Here is an 18,146-nt window from a genome sequence, read left to right as displayed (position 1 = left end):
CCTGGGGGCACCCTCTGCCCACACGGTGCTAGCTTCTGAGCTGACTGTTGAGCCAAGGCAGCACTCCTTAGCTATCTTCTCAGAGGAGAGAACACCCCTACGCTAGCTTCAATGAGGTTTAATTCAGCCCAGAATAAGATTTAACCCCACCACGGCATGTGCTCACAAACACACACGTCTGCCCTCCCCCAGCTCATCTGCCACCGTCTCCTATGCAACTATCAAACAACATTAGTTAGGGAATTAATAGCCCAACACTAAGGTGAAGTAGCCCAAGCCAGGATGCTACCAGCACCTCCTGATTCAAACCCACACAAGTTGAGCCACTTCGAAGGACAGGCTGAACCTCGCTAATCGGGAACTCTTGTTCAGCAACATGCGTAATCCCGCATGATTTTAGTTCGCCAGACAAGCCCTTATGGGTGTGGCAAAATTTCCTGTGGTCCCATAAAGTTTGTGTCCAGCCACCAGGCCTGGCTCTCACTGTTCTGTGCTGTTATTTAGTGCTAAATTACCCCTAGATGTCTTCTAAGAGCCCAGTGAGCAGGGCAAGTGTTGGTAACTTGCTAGAAAATATTGACCTCCCTTCTCCTGGGAAATTCTCTTGCCCAGCACCGGTCAGGTCCCGAGGACGCCGGATCAGAGAGAGTCAACCTGTACATCTCCTCTACCGCCTCACCCACAAACATCCCCTTCCCATTCCCACCTCTGCTGGATACCAAAGACCATGCACTATGAGCTCAACTCTGTCCCCTGGAGGCACAGCCTTCCCTGGGCAAGGAGCAGGGACGAAGCGTGCACCAAGCACGTACCTTTCTCCAGTCGTGGAAGAAGTTGTTCTGGAAAACCTCCTTGGTGGTATATTCATGATCAAGCATTTTTGCATAGAAGGTGGCAATTTCCTCCGCGGCCACACTCAGCTTCATGGGTTTGCCTGTAAAGGAACACAGGGCAATACATCATTGGTCACTCCCTGACCGAATCCCTCTCCAGCCAAGCCGGCTGCAGAGAAACATGAAGCAAATCAATCCTCAAGGCTCACATACTGGGCGGCAATTCTCCCATCCCAACCTTTCTTATTTTCCTTTCATCTCCCGAGTTTTAAGCCCAGCTGATGGTTTGTGTGGCCGGAGCGAATCTCAGGATTTCGGAACACCTGGGCGTAATGCCACATGCATTTGGCTTTTAAAAATCAGCCCATGTTTAACTCGGGGTGAGGAACCTACCTCCCATCAGGGGGCCACCGAGCCACTGCAAAACCAGAAACCAGTTGAGGGCCATTCAGAAGCCATGGAAAAAACCAACCCACTCACCTGCACCCAAGCACAAAAGCAGCTTACTCGACTCACCTGTAGGCAGGGCTGGATTAACTCTTCAGGGGCTCTGGGGCTATTAGATTTTGTGCAACCCCCTAGGCTCCAGGGTGGGCCCAAAAATGAAGGGTTCAGAGAGCGGGAGAGGGCTGGGGGATGAAGTAGAAGGCTGGGTGCAGCAGGAGGGTTGGCCTGCAAATGAGGTGTTTGGGATGCAGGAGGGGGCTGCAAGGGGTTTGGAAGCAGGGTAGGGGGTGGGTCAGGATAGAAAATCCAGGCAGGAGGTATGGTGCTGGAGGGACTCAGGGCTGGTGCTCCAGGTTGAGGTGCGGGGTGCTGACCTGGGGCAGCTCCCCTTTTGGTGATGGCAGGGGAAGCAGGGGGTTCAGAGCAAACCACACTGCCTGTCCTCACCTGCAGGCATGGGGGTCCCTGCTCCCCACAGCTCCCATTGGCCAGGATTCTTGGCCGACGGGATCTGTGGGGGTGGAGCTTGCTGGGGAGGGCAGCATGGGGACCAAGCTTCCCCCAGTGAGGGGGTGTGATGGGGAGAGCAGAACACACAGCCTCCCCCCGCCCACGCCCTGCAGGGCTGGGTAATGCGCAGGGACTTCAGGGACTGCCCTTCCGGGCCCTGGAGTCTTGCAGAGTGATGAGTATGTTCGGCAATAAGGAGATCTTTTTGCCGGGCCACCCTCAGCCTGAAGCTTGGGCTGCAGCCCCCACCACGCCTGCATTAATCTGGCCCTGCCTGTAGCGGGAAGGGGCTTCTGGCACTGGTGCTCGCATTCCAGCCCCTCATGCGGGCACGGAGCCTTGGCACAAGCCGGAGTGAATTAAGCAGGGGGCTACATCCGTCCCATGGACTGGAGGTCCACCTCCCGGCCCCAGTTTAATTCCCCATTCTGCACGTAGGCTGCAAAATTCACCTCCCGCCAGGCCACCCCGAGCTGAGCAGACTGGCTAGCGGAGCACCTCCGCTCAGAGCCAGCGACGACGACAAACTGTGCTTTGCGCTCAGTCTACATCACCCGCTGCGCCGTGTCAGGCCCAGTGCTACGTTTGCTGCCTGGACAACGGGACAGGACGCACCATCGTAGTAAAACCTGATGTCGTCGGGGAGCAGCTCGTAGGGCGGGGCGAAGTAGGGGCCTTTGTGCTCCAGCTGTTTCCACTTCACTCCGTCGTCCATCTTCTCCTCTTCCCACCTGAGGGAGACACATCAGGAACAGTGAGAGAGCATCTCGGTACTTCGATCGCTGACAGATCTTCAGTGCCCGACAGCCCCAGCTGCGCGACCACCAGCCCAGGAGGCAGCAGGGACCAGGGGGTTGAGTTTCCTATGGGTATCATGGGAGGGAGCAAAAGGCTCAGGATCAGCTCAGGGAAGGTGCCCCATAAGCAGGGGATGCTGTGTAAGGTACCAGGCTAGGGAGGATGTTCTACCTCCAGTGGAGGGGGTTTAACCCCAGTACTCAGGATTCTAACTCCCAGCTCAGTCAAGAACTCCCTATGTGACTCAGTTTTCCCATCTGTACAATGGGGATAATTCTGCCCTGCCTCACAGGGGCGTGGTGAGGGTGAAATCCATTAGTGACAGGGAGGTGCTGCGACACCCCAGTGACCCAACCACCCGGACAGAAAGCCCGGCGGTGGGAGAGGCTGTCGAATGGAGGGGAGTGGAGTGAAGGGGGTGCTGGAAACAGGCAGGGTCAGGAAGGCAGCATGGGGCTTGAACTTGATCCAGTGGGGAGAAGCCAGAGTGAGAGACAACCCAGCTGTATCGTGGTCAGTTCTACCCACCTGCATTGAACGTAACTGACAAACAGGACCACGGGCTGCTTTTATATGCAGGTCCCCAGTGCTATGGGCTAACCCGCATGGTGACCCAGCACAGCTGCCCGCTCACCTTCATTTCTGACCTAACACGTCAGCCTCCAAGCAAGGACTCGGGCAGGGGACTGACAATCCCCGCTGGGCTAGACTCAGGCTGGCCCAGAGGCTGTCAGGGGACGGCAGTTATACCGTCTGCTCTGCTCCCTTCCTGCCTCCAGCCAGCTTCATTTTGGGGGGTTAAAACAGACGATACACCTGCACTCAAGAGCCAGAGTCACATTGCTTTCCGTGCAGGCCAAGGACACCTGATCTGTACGGCTTCCCTGTGTGATACTATGATTAGCCAACCCCATCAGCTGGGACTGAAATCACTGCGGGTCTTGCTTGGAAAAGCCGATCCTCCAACAAGGCTCTGTGACCGTGAAAGGTTGGTTGAAGGGAGTTTGGGGGTGAGGATAGCTTAGATCAGGGCGGGGATAATTTCTGATGGAGGGGAATTCCAAGTGGCTGCACTTTTCTGTGGGTGGGGGTGGGACAGAGGTTGGGTGCAGAAGAGAGCTCAGGCTAGTGGCCTGAGATACAGGAAAGAGGTGGGCCTGGGAGGGCACTGGAGGAGGTAGTGACCTAGGGCCGAGGGTTTGGGTGGTGGGGGGGCGGTGAGCTGGAGCAAGGAGGTGGAGGAGGTGAGGGGTAGGGGTGTTAGAGGCAGACTGCGGTGGAGGGACACTACCTAGGCAGCTCCTGGCCAGCAGCCCAGCAGAATCCCGAGGCAGGCACAGCCCCAGGCCACTCAAAATGACTGGCTGCTGCCCCCACCACATGGCTCCCTGTGAGGGCACTGGGGAGCAACAGGGCATAGGAGCAGCCAGGCTTGTAAAGCAGTGAGGGGCAGCTCCTGGCAGGGTGGGCCACAGGCAGGACTGAAGGCTTGGCTGGCTGGATTTAGCCTGTGGGCCGTATCTCACCCACCCTCCCTTGAAATAATAGATGCTTTTGATGTCCTTGGACTTTGACATGGCCTGAGGATCACACCGGGCTCCCAGATCATCCTAAACCTTGCCACATACAAGGCAAACTGGCGAACCCCAAGAGCGTGCGGCTTTGCCCTGCTTGACACCCGCACAAGGAAAATAACTAAGGAGGCGCCCAGAGCCTGCGGAGAACGGCCATGCCTTGCTGGGAGGCAGGAGAAACTACCTGAGCTTTCCCCCAAAAATTCCGGCTAAAGAATCCAGGAATGATGGGACAACGCTGAGTTACACCAGCTGAGGAACAGGCCCCGAGCAGCTCTCTGACCCGACCCTTGATAAATATGCCGTGAGGTCAGTTCACCTGATAGAAACAAGACGCAGATCCCCCTAGCCATACTTACAGTATCTCCAAAGCCTTGCGTGCCTTTGGAACACAATGCATGCTCCAGGGTGATCCCATCCTGAAAAAATCTTTCCGGACCACTCCCTCCCCCTCGCTCTTCTGGCATTCCCACAACCCTCCAGGCAATGCTCCCTTGCCAGCTGAGCGCTTGGGTGGCCACCCAGGAGCGATTCAAATGCCACCCAGCTGATTAGCAGAACACCCACCGCCAGCAGCTTGTATTTGTACTGGTGGTGCACATCCACATGTCATGGTGCATGCAATAAAATTTATTCTGCACAGAGATGGCTAAAAATGGAGAGAACACAGCCCCCAATGAAGCATCCCACAGACCAGGGAAGCACCCACTCAAAGCAGCACAGGCTTTGCTAGAACAACAGATGCAAAACCTGCAGACTTATCACCTCTCCGCTGTTATGATGATCACCACCTTCTACAACATGCCTTTTGGGATCTACGAGTCCTATGCACACCTATCACATGGCACGGTGTTCCCAGGTCAGGGCACTAACAGCCCCAGATAAAACCCACATGGGGGTAACCAGACAACGACTCCACTGTCACGCTCACACAAGGACAACCAATAAAAGACAAAAATCCCTGTCCCCTGTGGCTGAGGATTTTCCCTCAAGCCGTTGTTCTATATCTGAGCTCTCAGGCCTCACTCTCCAAGGAAACCCACACAACGCTTCTGAAAGACGAGCCTGGGAGCTTGCGTTCATAAACGTGCTCAGCACTAACAACCATGGACTGAAGAGGGAGCTGGATTTATTACAGTGATTTACTACATACTAAGAACCCGTATTCCCTCTAGTTCCATCCAGGTGCGGAATAAACTTTGTTACTTGCACCAAGGCATGTGCGGGTGGGCACCACCCACAGACTTTTGGCTGTGGGCGCTCTGCTAGTCAGCTGGGCTGCACCTGAATCTCTCCTGGGCGGCCGCCCAAGTGCTCAGCTTCCAGGGAACACTGCAGTAACAACCTTTCCAGCTGTTTCCCGTCACCTATGCGTGGAGGGGTCTCAATCGCCCATCCCACCCTGGCTGGTCCCTTGCAATAGTGTTATGTGAAGTGGGTCGGTCCCATGAAAGCTCATCAGCTAAGAAATCGCTTTGTTAGTCTTTAAAGCGCTACCTGACCGCTGTGTGGTTTCCTATACGCCAAAATCTCTGCTCCTCGCTGTGACACTCTGGGTGCACCCCCAGACCTGAAACAAGCTTTCTGTGCCTTAAAATCGTGTTTCGCTCTGGGACAGAAGCTGGTCCGAGAACGGATATGCCCTCTCCCGTCTTACCTGGCTTTGCCACTCACCGCTCCCTGGGTTGCAGCACTGACCTGTAATCGGATCACCGACCGGAGGCTGTGCCTGAGCCACCCTCGGCCAGGCCAGGGGTGAAAATGATGCAGGGCTGGTTCGAGCAGCGCCCAGCCCCAGCAAAACATGCCCCAAACCCAGTCATGTCAGGCAGCCAGACGCTGCTAGGGCAGTCCAGGAGACCACGTGCAGGAGACAGGGTGGCAGCCGGCTCAGCTCCATCCCTACAACCCTTCCTGTCAAAGTGTTTCCTCCCTTGCTACCCAGCTCCCCTCTGGGAGCAGCTGCAAAGGAAGCCATGCAAAAAATGAGCGGCCTTCTCTGCAGAGCAATGCCAAGCGGGTGGCAGGGTAGGGACCCCGCTTTGCATTGCTTTGCAGAGAAGGCCGCTCTTTTATTTGTTTATTTTAAGCTAAGACATGCAAAACCTATGAAACAATTCCAGGTCACTGGGCTTCCTACAAGGCCAGGGTAGAAGAGCCCTCTGGGAAATGTAGTTCCAACCCTAGCCATATTAGTCTGTAGCTTCACCAATAACAAGCAGTCCTATGGCACCTTTGAGACTAACCCACGTTATCAGCAGACCTAATGAATCTGCTGCTCACAATCGTGTCTCTGTGCCCAGATCACACCAGTGCAAGACAATGCGTGACTGTGCAACCCTCTCGTTCAGCCAAGCCAGATGTGCCCAGCGAGTAAATCAAAAACATGCCCTGCGCTCAGCAGGGCAGGATCACTGAATGGGATTCCTTATGTACCAAGGGAATGCAAAATTCCTTATTTAAAACAGGCAGCGTGGAATATACAACTGCAGCATCATTACTGCAGAGGGAAGGCAGGCCAGGGAACACACTGCACCTGGGACTTGTGAACAATCCTCTGGCAACATCGAACTAACGAGCCTATCCTCTGACCCTGATGTATGCAACCTTTTTCCTGTGTGGGCCATTCAACATTTTCAAATGGAGGTGTGCACCCCTTTGGTAATCTGAGATATGGTCTCCACAGACCACACATTGAAACCACATCAAAACAAAAAGCAGTCAAGTAGCACTTTAAAGACTAGCAAAATAATTTATTAGGTGATGAGCTTTTGTGGGACAGACCCACTTCTTCAGCCCAACTCCCCCTCTGTTACTGAAAACTTATGAATATTAGCCATCTGCGACAAAAATCCAGCATCCAGCGCCATCTGCTGGCTACATCAATAACAGCAGGGTGTTTTTAAAACTAACTGGGGGGTACAGAGAGAGAGCTGTGCTAGACTATATACTAGCAAAAGAAAAAAGCAGTCCAGTAGCACTTTAAAGACTAACAAAATAATTTATTAGGTGATGAGCTTTCCTGGGACAGACCCACTTCTTCAGGATCTCCATTCAAAACAGCTAAATGCAGCGCCTTGCACGTTGAATAGTAACAGAGAGATAGCCGTGTTAGTCTATATACCATCAAAACAAAAGAGCAGTCCAGTAGCACTTTAAAGACTAACAAAATAATTTATCAGGTGATGAGCTTGGAACTTTTCCTTGCAACAAAGCCCGCTGCCAGCTTTGTCCACGTATCTGTTCTGGAGATACCATCACTGGACCTAACCAGGTTATTCACAGAATCACAGGCACATTCTCATGTTCAACTAACATCACATATGACACCATGTCAAACAATGCCCAGATGCTTTGTCTATTGTACAGACTTCAAACTCTATTAGACAAAGAATTAATGGGTATAAAACAGACATAAAAGCACTCCTGATTCACAAAGACACTTTACTGGAGTGGGCCATTCTGTTAATGACCTGAAAGTTTGCGTTTTACTGAAGAGGAACTTTCACAACAGCTTGGAAAGAGAAGCTGCTGAACTCTCTTTTATAATCAAATTCGACACATTAACATGTGGTTTGAATTGGGATGGGAATTTTCCAGGTCACTATAGGGGCTCTTATGCACACGTGGCTATATCTAATTCTTGACTCCCCTTGCCCCCCTTCTGCCCCTCTGCTCTGATTTCCTCACCTTGCCAAGATTTTTCTGATTTGTCAACCTTGATTACTATTTTTGGTTCTCTGTGCCTTAAAAATTGAGCCTGTTCTGGTATGGCTATGGTCTGAAGAAGTGCGTCTGTCCCACGAAAGCTCATCAGCTAACAAATTATTTTTTTAGTCTGTAAAGTGCTACTGGACTGCTTTTTTGTTTTGGGGGGGTTATAGGTCTCACTGAGGTAATTGTGCTAGTCTGGAGCATCTCAAAAAACCAAACAGCTCTGTGAGCACCTAACACGTTTATTAATGAATGAATATTTATTTGCCTAATGAATAAATTTGTTAGTCTTTAAGGTGCTACAGGACTGCTTGCTTTCTGCAGGACACAGGGCTCTACTGAAAGCTGCCCTTTGATTTTTCATAATTTTCTTTCATTTTAAAACAATGGGACAGACACACCAGCGCAGGTTGAAATGGCACCGACGGCTCAGAATGAATATGCAGAGGTCTTTTGCCAAAGTTGGCCAGAAAAAAGGGGAAAATAGAAAAAAAAATTCTATGCATTTTTCTCCATTTTGGGATTTCCCCTCCCTCAACATTTCAAATCGTTTGGAGATTTTTTTTTAAAAAAAGTGACCTCCTCTGTAGCCGTCTGGAAAATGGGGAATAATTAACAAAAAGGTTAATGAAATTTGCCATTTTGGAAGATGGTTGGCAAGCTCCATGCACTGCGTAACCCTGGGCATCCCCGGCATCGCCCCGCAGGGCGAGCAATGCAGGCAGCTTACCACTTCCACTTGTTTCCCTCGTCCTTCTTCTCCTCCTCTTCCTTCTTTAATTTCTTTGTTGCCTTTTCGTCTCCTTCCCCTTTGCTTTTCCGCTTCACAGCTGCCCCCTCATCCGCCGCCTCCTGGGAGTTCCCTTTGCTTTTTCTGCCCTTCCCTTCCGTGAGTTTATTTTCTCCCTTTGCTTTTCTCTCCTTGGGTTTTTTCTTGGCCTGCTTCTTCTCCTGGCCTGGCATCTCTGCTGAGTCCCCCCTCATATCCCCCTCTGGCTCAGCTTCCTTTGCCTCTCCAAAGCTACTGTCCTCCATTTCCTGTCCACCACCGAGGCTTCCATTCCTTCCCCATCCTTCTCCCCCTTGACTAGCTGCCTCCTCTTTCTCACCCTTAATTTCCTTCTCACCCTTCATTTTTTGAGTCTCTTTTTCCCTCTCTTCCCCCACATCATCTCTTGCTTCCATCTCCCCAGGTCCCTCTCGCTCCTCCACTTTCTGCTCCTCTTCCCCCCGTTTCTCCTTCTTCGGTGGTCTCTTCTTTCCCGTCTTCTCCTCGCTGCTCTGACCTTCTTCCCTTCTCGTTCTCTCACCTTTCGCCTTCTCCTCCTTCTTTTCCCGCCGTCTCTCTGGCGGGCTCTTTCCTGCTGTCCCTTCCTTATTCCCCTTGCCTTTCTTTTGCTCTCGCTCGGTGTCTTTATGGCCTGTTTTCACCTCAACCTCGGCCGTTCCTGCTGGCAACTCAGCAGGCTGCTCTTCTCCTCTCTCTCTCATCTTGGCCACGCCTTGCTCTGCCTGTATCCCAGCCTCTCCTGGAGGAGCCCAGTCCTCCACCTCTCCAGCTGTCTCCCTCTCTTTCTTTTCTATTTCTCTCTGATCACCAGCCAACCCTTCTGCATCATCCCCACCCACCATCTGCTTGGACTCCTTAGCTCTGTCCCATCTTGGGTGACCCTCTCGCCTTCCCATCTCCTTTGGCCCTTCATCCTTACCAGAAGTGGCTTCAGCCTTTCCCGTGTCCCTCTGGGCTTTGCTGGGTTCTGCACCATCTATTTTCTCCCGGTTCTTTCTCTCTGTGGGAGCACTCTCCTTTTTAGGCTTCTCTTTCTGACTCACCCCACCTTTCCTCTCTGCTCGGTCCCCTCCCCCCTTCTCTTTGATCTCCTGCCTCCGTGGCTCCGTTTCCTTCTGCCTCCTGGTCCCTCTCTCCACTTCCTCATCTCTTTTTCTTTTCCTGTCCTTGACTTGTTTCTGCCCTCTTAGCTCCTCAGGAATGAGGGAGCTCTGCGCCCTCTTGGTGGCCTTCTTCTCTTGTTCCTCTTTGGCGGTAATGGCCATTTCCTCAGCGGAACCTTCCGGCTCTCCAGAGAAGACCACGTGCTCCCCACCAACCGTGTTCGTGGTTGTCTCCTCTTGTCCTGGAACCTTAACAAAAGAGACAGAAGCATTTAAATTAGCAGCAAGGAGGAGAAAAGCTGAAGCCTACATTTGGCCCCGTACCTTCGTGGGCCTTGTTCACATGCAGACTCAGGTGGCAGGCATGTCTCAGTCTAACCACAGACAACCAGGCACGTGCATTGGTGAGTCAGGGAAGTTTTATAGAAAGATCACGTTCAAAGAGGCCAGGGGATAAAACCACACAAGGACTCTACACCGCAAGATTGTGCAGAAAGAGAAAACGTTGGGTGGGGGAAGCGGAGTTAGGTTGCTAGGGAACAGGTATGTAATTCGACTCCACTGATACACAGGAATTAAGAAATTATTGAGGAAGTACCAGAAGATCACAAAGACCCCTTCAAGTCTTTGAATCCATGGGTCAAAGGGGTCAGAGCCACTGACAACCGCAGCGTTACATAGATTGACTCGGGTCTGACCCATTTTTTCCACTCCACCAAGACAGGCTAGATAGGCTAGAACCGCCTCAGAAAGCGTTCCTGTTAGGTAAAAGATGATTTAAGATGTTGAGTTATAAATGTTGTTCTAAAATGGCATCGGGGTTGTATTGTAAATGTCGCCTCCAGCTAAAAATGTAAGCCTGGGAAAGAGACCGCTTTAGCGCCACCTGCTGATGGCTAATGGATGTAGTAGACTAATGGACCTAATTGAGAACTGCGATTTTACACATGACACTAAAGTTTATGCACACGGCCCTCAAGTCTATGCACACGGCACTCAACCATCCAAGAGCCTATATAAAGCATGGGCTTTCCCACACACAGAGGAGAGGAAACAAGGAGAAGAGAGCAGAGAAAGGATCAGAAAAGAAGCAGGTTCAGGAGCAAGCTGTCTCTGGAAGCAGAGCTGGATGCAACTGAGCTGAGCCAGAGATGTCTGCTTGCATAAGTGCTGTTACCACTGTCAGTGCTAATCAGGGCCTGACAAACACATACAGGCATCTCTTTGGCATATATGACTAGTCATAAGAGCTGAGCTAAATCATGGAGCTGAATCTCTGAGCTAAACTACCAAGCTCAATCACTGAGCTGAATGTGAGCTAAACCACTGAGCTGAACCACTTCTCCAAGACTCTATTCACTTTCAGGTTTAGTGGTGCTGCGAAAGCTGCCATCTTCACCTACTCTACCAGGAAGGCGAAACCGACATCTCAACCGCTCATTCACTACCTCGCCCAGCAATGGCAAGTCATCACTGTAGACATCAGCCTCGAGGGATCTCCTCACTGTTCCTCCTCAAAGGCTCCAAGGAGCCACGGAGTAGAAGGTCGTGAGCATCAATTGTAAACTGCGGCGTATGAGTTCGAGAATGGTAAGATTGAACTTAATGCCTTCAAAGGTTCAAATGTTTGTTTAAACTCCTTGCTTTGTTCCTAAAATTATATGCAAATATAAGGTTTGGCCCTAAATTTGCGTGGATGCTAATTGACTACTGGTGATTAGATACAGGGTGGGGGAGTTGAAACTCAATCTCTGTACTGAGGATAGTCGAAGTTATCTGATTATTTCATCTGCTGGCTCCTCAGTCCAACAGTTCCCCTTCCAAGGACACCTGACTCTAAGAAATGGAAGTGCCTGGATGGACATGTCTCTTTCATAGCGAATCATTTACAGAAACAACAGCTCCAGATACATTAGAGTGCTTCTTACCAGGTCTCTGTCATGGCACCCCGGGTGTTTCCCTTCAGGGCCATGTTTCACATTCTTTGGGGTGTGCTCCAGCCTAGAACAAAGAACGCCTTTTATTATTGAAAAACAGACACAGCATGGCCAGACTCGAAGCCCTACCGAGATCTCTTCAGACGGCCACCAAATTCCCTTTAAATACACCGTCATGTTTGATGATTGGCCCCGTGAGGGCGGGCCTTTTAACAACGTTCCAACCTATTGGATGACTGGGATGGGTGACCAGAGGCCATCCAAGCAATGGAGACTCCATCCCCACCTCAGGCAAGGGAGGAGACACAGAACCCAGACAGCCACTGAGGACAGAAATTAGAAGTGAAGGGACAGGTCACAGGATGAAAACAAGGGATCCAGGAGGGCCACAGAGGGACCACTCCTAAGATACTGCCCACTGCTCCCAAAGAAAACTCTGCTCAGGACCAAGGATTGGAAAATGGCAGCACAGTCAGCCTCCCACCCAGGCTTCTCCTGGACTGACCAGCCCACTCCCTGTTCATGGTCCCACAGCCCTGAGACCACCTTCTGCTTGGCCTTGGTGGAGATGGCCACCGGTCAGTCGAAAATTTTTGGGGAGGGTTTTCTGGACAGGTAGCCCCAGCTGTGGGAATCCCAGTCAAGGGCTGGGGGAGACCCCAGGAGCCCCACAGCTGGGAGAATGCTGGGGCTGGGGGCTAACAGCTGGGACAACCTGCATCCCAGCTGCAGGACTGACAGGATTCCCCCAACCACCAGCCAGGGTTCCCACAGCTGGGGTTGTTGGCGCAACTCCGTCCTGCCCTGTCTCTGTCGGTCCCGTCTCCCCTGAGCTGGGGTTCCCCTGCCTGGGAGCTGGGGGGGCAGGGCAGCTCCCAACAATGGGAACCCCAGCCAGGGCCAGGAACTTCCATGACATGTTCTGCATCCCATGGCACAGGATTTTCATGGCAATGCAGGACGTCTGGCAACCCAAACTTGGAGACTATCATTCTCTGGTTTCTTCACTCAGCAACTACAAAGATGCCAGCTGCCCCCAACCGCCGCCTGGCCTGTGCTTCCACCCTGATGCCAAAAGAAAGGTGCGCGGGTGGCTTAGTCCACATGATGTGGACCATCTTGAGACTTTCCAGCCATTTCCTCAAGGCTTTTGTGCTGTTACCAACTGAACCACTGCAACATGGAACGAAGCTATCAGTGCAGGGGTGGATGGGACTGGGCACAAGCCACCGGTCGCTTGGATTAGAGATGTCTGAAGAACACCTGATTCCTCCCCCTGTGCTAGTTAATAGATGTTGGAATGATGGGGAATGCAAATCTTAAACACACGACACATGTAAAATCCTGCTATCTCTGTGGCCAGCTGGGTCCGAGACAGCCTCGATGCAGTTGTAGAGCAAGGGCTGGATGATGCCCTCAGTGAAAATTACCAGGCAGCTGCAAATGTTACTAAGGCTTCAGTGTGCAAACCTTTCAGCACTCCCCTTCCTGGGCTGTCCCTCTTCTCCCTCCTGCTGTCCTGGGGGAGAAACTTCCTGGCCCTTGCAATCTGGTGCAGACACCTCAAGGACTCTGAAACAAAGCAAGAGTCATGGAATCACAGAATCATAGGGCTGGAAGGGACCTCAGGAGGCTATCTAGTCCAGCCCCCTGCTTCCAGCAGGATCAACCCCCACTAACCCATCCCCGCCAGGCCCTTGTCAAGCCAGGACTTAAAAACCTTGAGGGATGGAGAATCCACCACTTCTCTAGGTAACACATTTCAATGCTTCACCACAATCCTGGTGAAGTAGTTTTTCCTAATATTCAAACTACTCATCTCCTTCTGCAACTTCAGACCATTGGTCCTTGTTCTGCCATCTGTCACCACTGAGAACAGTTTCTCTCCCTCCTTTTTAGAGCTCCCCTTCAGGAAGTTGAAGGCTGCAATTAAATCACCCTTCGGTCTTCTTTTCTGTAAACTAAATAAGCCAAAATCCCTCAGCCTATCCTCATAGGTCACGTGCTCCAGCCCCTGAATCATTTTTGTTGCCCTCCACTGAACCTGCTCCAGCAAATCCACATCCTTTTTATACTGGGGGGGCCCCAAAATTGGGCACAATATTCCAGATGTGTCCTCACCAGTGCTGAGTAGAGGGGAACAACCACTTCTCTAGATCTGCTTGAAATGCTCCTCCTAATGCACCCTAATATGTCATTGGCCTTTTTGGCTACAAGGGCCCACTGTTGACTCACATCTAGCCTTTCATCCACCATAACCCCTAGGACCCCTTCCGCTGTACTGCTGCTTAGCCAGTTGGTCCCCAGCCTATAACAATACTTAGGATTCTTCCATCCCAAGTGCAGGACTCTGCACTTCTTCTTACTGAACCGCATCAGATTTCTTTTAGCCCAATCCTCCAATTTAACCAGGTCACCCTGGATCCTATCTCTACCCTCCAATTAATCTAACTCTCCCCCTAACTTTGTCATCTGCAAACTTGCTGAGACTGCAATCCAGCCCCTCATTCAGGTCATTAATAAAGATGATGAACAACACCGGCCCCAGAACCGAGCCTGGTGGCTCTCATGTCAAGCATGGCTGAGTTCAGTCTTAAGCAGCCTGCACTGTAAACTGACCCCTTGCCAAAGCAAGAAGCACACGGCTAACTCCTCTTCAGTGAAACAAGATACTATATCACACAGTCTTTCTGCTTCATGCTGCAGCTTCAGCGCTGGCCCAGATGTGTTTTCTTTTTTTAAAGGGTTGGGCAGTCATGTGGGGGGAACAGACGGGTGGATGCAATTAGAAAAAAGACATATCCTTTATTTGTATTACAAACTCACCTGAGACGGGGCCCCCTGAGTGCTTGGGGCTGTACATATACATAGTAAGAAACAGCCCCTGTCCTAAGAGCTCACAATCGAAATAGACAATGGTGGGGGAGAAAGCAGACACAGTGCAGGTGAAGTGACTTGCCCAACGTCACACAGGAGATCAGTGGCAGGAATAGAGCCCAGGTCTCCTGAGTTCCAATCCAGTGCCTCATCCATTAGATCACAATGGTGTGAGAGATTGCGTGTGTAGACAAAGAGAGAAAGAAGAGATGTGACGGATGCTAAAGACCGTGCAGTAAAGATGCATCACTGTCCATTGCACAAAAGAAAGGTGTCTCAGAGGGGTAGCCATGTGAGCCTGTAGATTCACGAAAACAAGCAGTCTTTTAGCACCTTAAAGACTAATTTATATATTTATTTATTTATTAGATATTTTATTTATTGGGTACGAAGGAAAGGCACAATGCCAGGAAAGGGAAAGAGCTGCAACAAAGGAACAAGAACAAGAAACAAGACAGGATCAATAGTAACAGAGAGGAAGCTGTGCTAGTCTATATACTATCAAAACAAAAAAGCTGTCAAGTAGCACTTTAAAGACTAACGAAATAATTTATTAGGTGATGAGCTTTCGTGGGACAGACCCACTTCTTCTGTTCTGGTATGGCTATGGTCTGAAGAAGTGAGTCTGTCCCACGAAAGCTCACCTAAGACAGGTTCAGTGTGATCGCTACCAAGTTGATTGAGAATAGGTTCCAATTAAATACAGCAGCTCACAAAGCCTGCACTGCCAGCTTATTCATGAAACTGCAGGGGATGGGTTTCTGGGAACCAGGCAGCTGTTATTGTTCACGTCGGCTCATAGGTGGTAGGTGATTTTTTCAAGCTGTGCTTATTACATGACAGCCACTGCAATACCCTCGATCGAAGGCTTTCCCAAGGCTGCTTTCCCCGGCGGGCATTGTTGCCCTTGTCGCAAGGATGCCGAGTGATCACAGAGAGGAAGGGAGATTGGAATCTCTATTCTAGCTGGTGGAAAAGCTGCAACGCCACCAGGCTGTGAGGAGACCAATGGACCGGCCTAGCCAGCCCCAGGAGGCAATAGCCTGCTGGCATGCACCTCTCCAGGAATACCATGCCAAGGCTCTCAGCAATGGGACAGAAACAAGGGCCATCAATGGCAGATCCAGGTCACTTGCCAAACTCTGAGCCAGCCGTCAAAACAAGAGAACCTGTCGGCATCGGAGACAGCTCCTGTAGGTGTACACAGTCTCTTCAAGGCCCACGTGCCTGAGCAGCTGTCCAAGCAGCAACAACAGCGGATCAGCAGTCTTGCGGTGTGCACTGAATGTGTACCACACGCAACAAATTACACTCTTAACCCGCCTTCCCTGTAAGCTGAGCACTTGGGCAGCCGCCCAGGAGAGAGTCAGGTGCCACCCAGATGATTAGCAGAGGGACCACAGCCGACAGCTTGTGTTTCTATGGGTGGTGCACACACACGCATGCCTTGGGGCACATAACAAAATTTATTCTGTACAGGGATGGAAAAAATTCACAGAAATGCTGTTCTTAACGCCTCCACAGAGTTGTCCGGTCCAAACCAGCTCCTCTGAAACACAACCAGGACAATCACACTGCCAGCTGGCCTTCCAACCCTCCAGGTGGGGTGGGGGAGAGTGACTTCCAAGAGGACCAAGCCACACCACTCCTGTTAATTTCCCATGGTGCAGACGACTCCCTTGTTCAACTCTAATTTACCCACCGGGATGGGCTCAGGGACACTTTACAGCGACGGGTGGTCTCCGGCATTGGAAGCACATTGACAGTAGAAGGAACGGGCCTACCACAGAGCTGCCCGCTCTTAAGATTTGTTAGGACTGGTATTCGATCAGGGTTAACTACCACACTTGCAAGGGAGTCACTCCCAGAAGAAATACGTATGCTGAATTCCTGACCTGCAGGTAGCACAGGGGAGCGAGCAGCCGAACAACAGGACTTTAACTTATACAACTGGGTGTACAGCAACTCTCTGACTACATATACACCCAGCATGCCCCAGGCTGATTTCTCTTCTAGCCTTGTCTACAGCCAAGCAACCTATTTGTAAGAAAGTTACAAAAAGAAGCACGCAACGCCTGCATGGCTCGCTCACGTGTCCCAAGAAGCACCAATTTCAGTGTGGTCTTCTTAAGGGCAGCCTTCTGCCCTGAAAATCCTCGGCAGAGCCTTCCCTTCAGAGAAAAGTAATTGGCAGAAAAACAATGAGGTGCATTCATTCTAATTCTCTATTGTTGCAGTTTTCCAGGATTCCTACTGCCAACAGGGTCTGATACTGCCAGCAGGAACGAGATTCCAAGACTGACTCCTGACCTGGGGGGCCCATTTGAGACACATTAAGAGATTCTGGTTCTTGGAACATCCCGAGCACCAGCCCTCTGCAAATCATGAGTCAGGCTGGGCAGTGAGTAATTAAGGTACTCTCCAAACACTAGTCACGTTAGAAAGAACCAGAGGTTTGAATCCAAATCAATGACCATCATGTGCATCAGTGAAATGTCAGAGAGCAGACCAACGTTTGCGCAATTTTTTTCCATCCATGTGCAGAATAAATTTTATTATGTGCACCCAGGCATGTGTGATGTGCACTACCATATAAATATATGCTGCTGGGTGGGGGCGCTCTGTTAATCAGCTGGGCATTACCTGAATCTGTCCTGGATAGCCACCCAACTACTCAGCTTAGAGGGAACACTGCAACACAGTTCCCAGCTGCTTAAGACTTAATGCACATTCATCCTCACGATTGAAAGAGACACAAGCACAACTGTAGAGGCAATCATCCTTCAGTAATCATTTAATTTCTCTCAGGACACAGGATAAGAGCTTATAACTGTTCTTGGAAGAGCTGTTCCCTCTGGACTGATTCCCGTTTGCTTGTACAATACAGTGACTGCCACCTCTATCTCAGATATCAATTCCCACGGCACAGATAGGTCAAATACAGATTAGTGAGATTTAAAATCTGAACTCTCACCAGGGAGGGCAGGGAGAAAGCTTTGTAAACAGTCACGCTGAATACTGGCAGCTTTTGCAGCAGCTACAAACAAATTAAGTAGAGTCACAAGTAGAGCTATCTTGGGCCCAAAATTCCAGTCTCTAAACAAGCGGCTTTCCAAAGCAAGGCGTTGTGAAATGTTGCCAGGTTACCGGATGCCAGCAAAATTTTGGAAAACCAAATACAGAAGAAGCTCTGAAAATAATCAGTTTCACTAAAGGGGTTTCGAGTGCAGCTGGCTATTCACAGAGACAAAGAGAGCCCACGTCGCTGGCCATTACTCATGCTGGAATAATCGTGTGTCATGGGAGAACGGACAGCGCTTGGTCTTTAACAAAAGCCTCATTGGCCTGGATGCTTTTTCAGCATGGAAAAAGGGATTTTAGGGTCTTATTAAAAAACAAACAAACAAACTCTAATTAGTCATCCCTTATTGGGCTCCCTGGCATCACGTAACAAGCAGGTATAATCGAGTTAGTCATAAGTTCCCGAGTACAACCCTGGCTCATAACAAAGAGGTAGAAACCCCGCCCCTTACAAGAATTGCTGGGTGAGGTTCTGTTGCTTG

The 18,146-nt window shown here is 50.7% G+C and overlaps 1 protein-coding gene across 3 annotated transcripts in view; it reads right to left on the bottom strand.

Annotated features, from left to right (window-relative positions):
• TOP1MT (DNA topoisomerase I mitochondrial) overlaps nt 1–18,146 on the bottom strand; it is a 70,732-nt gene that overhangs the window by 31,692 nt on the left and 20,894 nt on the right. Inside the window, exons 7-11 of one of the 3 annotated variants that reach the window (XM_074985593.1) lie at nt 13,177–13,278; nt 11,698–11,770; nt 8,607–10,018; nt 2,406–2,521; nt 813–934 (exon numbers count right to left, since the gene is read on the bottom strand). In XM_074985593.1, coding sequence (XP_074841694.1) covers nt 813–934; nt 2,406–2,521; nt 8,607–10,018; nt 11,698–11,770; nt 13,177–13,278 — 1,825 coding nt within the window. Of the gene's footprint in view, nt 1–812; nt 935–2,405; nt 2,522–5,819; nt 6,091–8,606; nt 10,019–11,697; nt 11,771–13,176; nt 13,279–18,146 lie in introns of those variants that run through there. The other 2 variants (XM_074985594.1, XM_074985595.1) reach the window with 2 other exon arrangements.

Source organism: Carettochelys insculpta, chromosome 2 (genome assembly GCF_033958435.1).
Source record: "Carettochelys insculpta isolate YL-2023 chromosome 2, ASM3395843v1, whole genome shotgun sequence".
NCBI lineage: Eukaryota > Metazoa > Chordata > Testudines > Carettochelyidae > Carettochelys > Carettochelys insculpta.
Note: the sequence above shows the minus strand (reverse complement) of the source record. Positions and strands in the feature narration are given on the sequence as shown.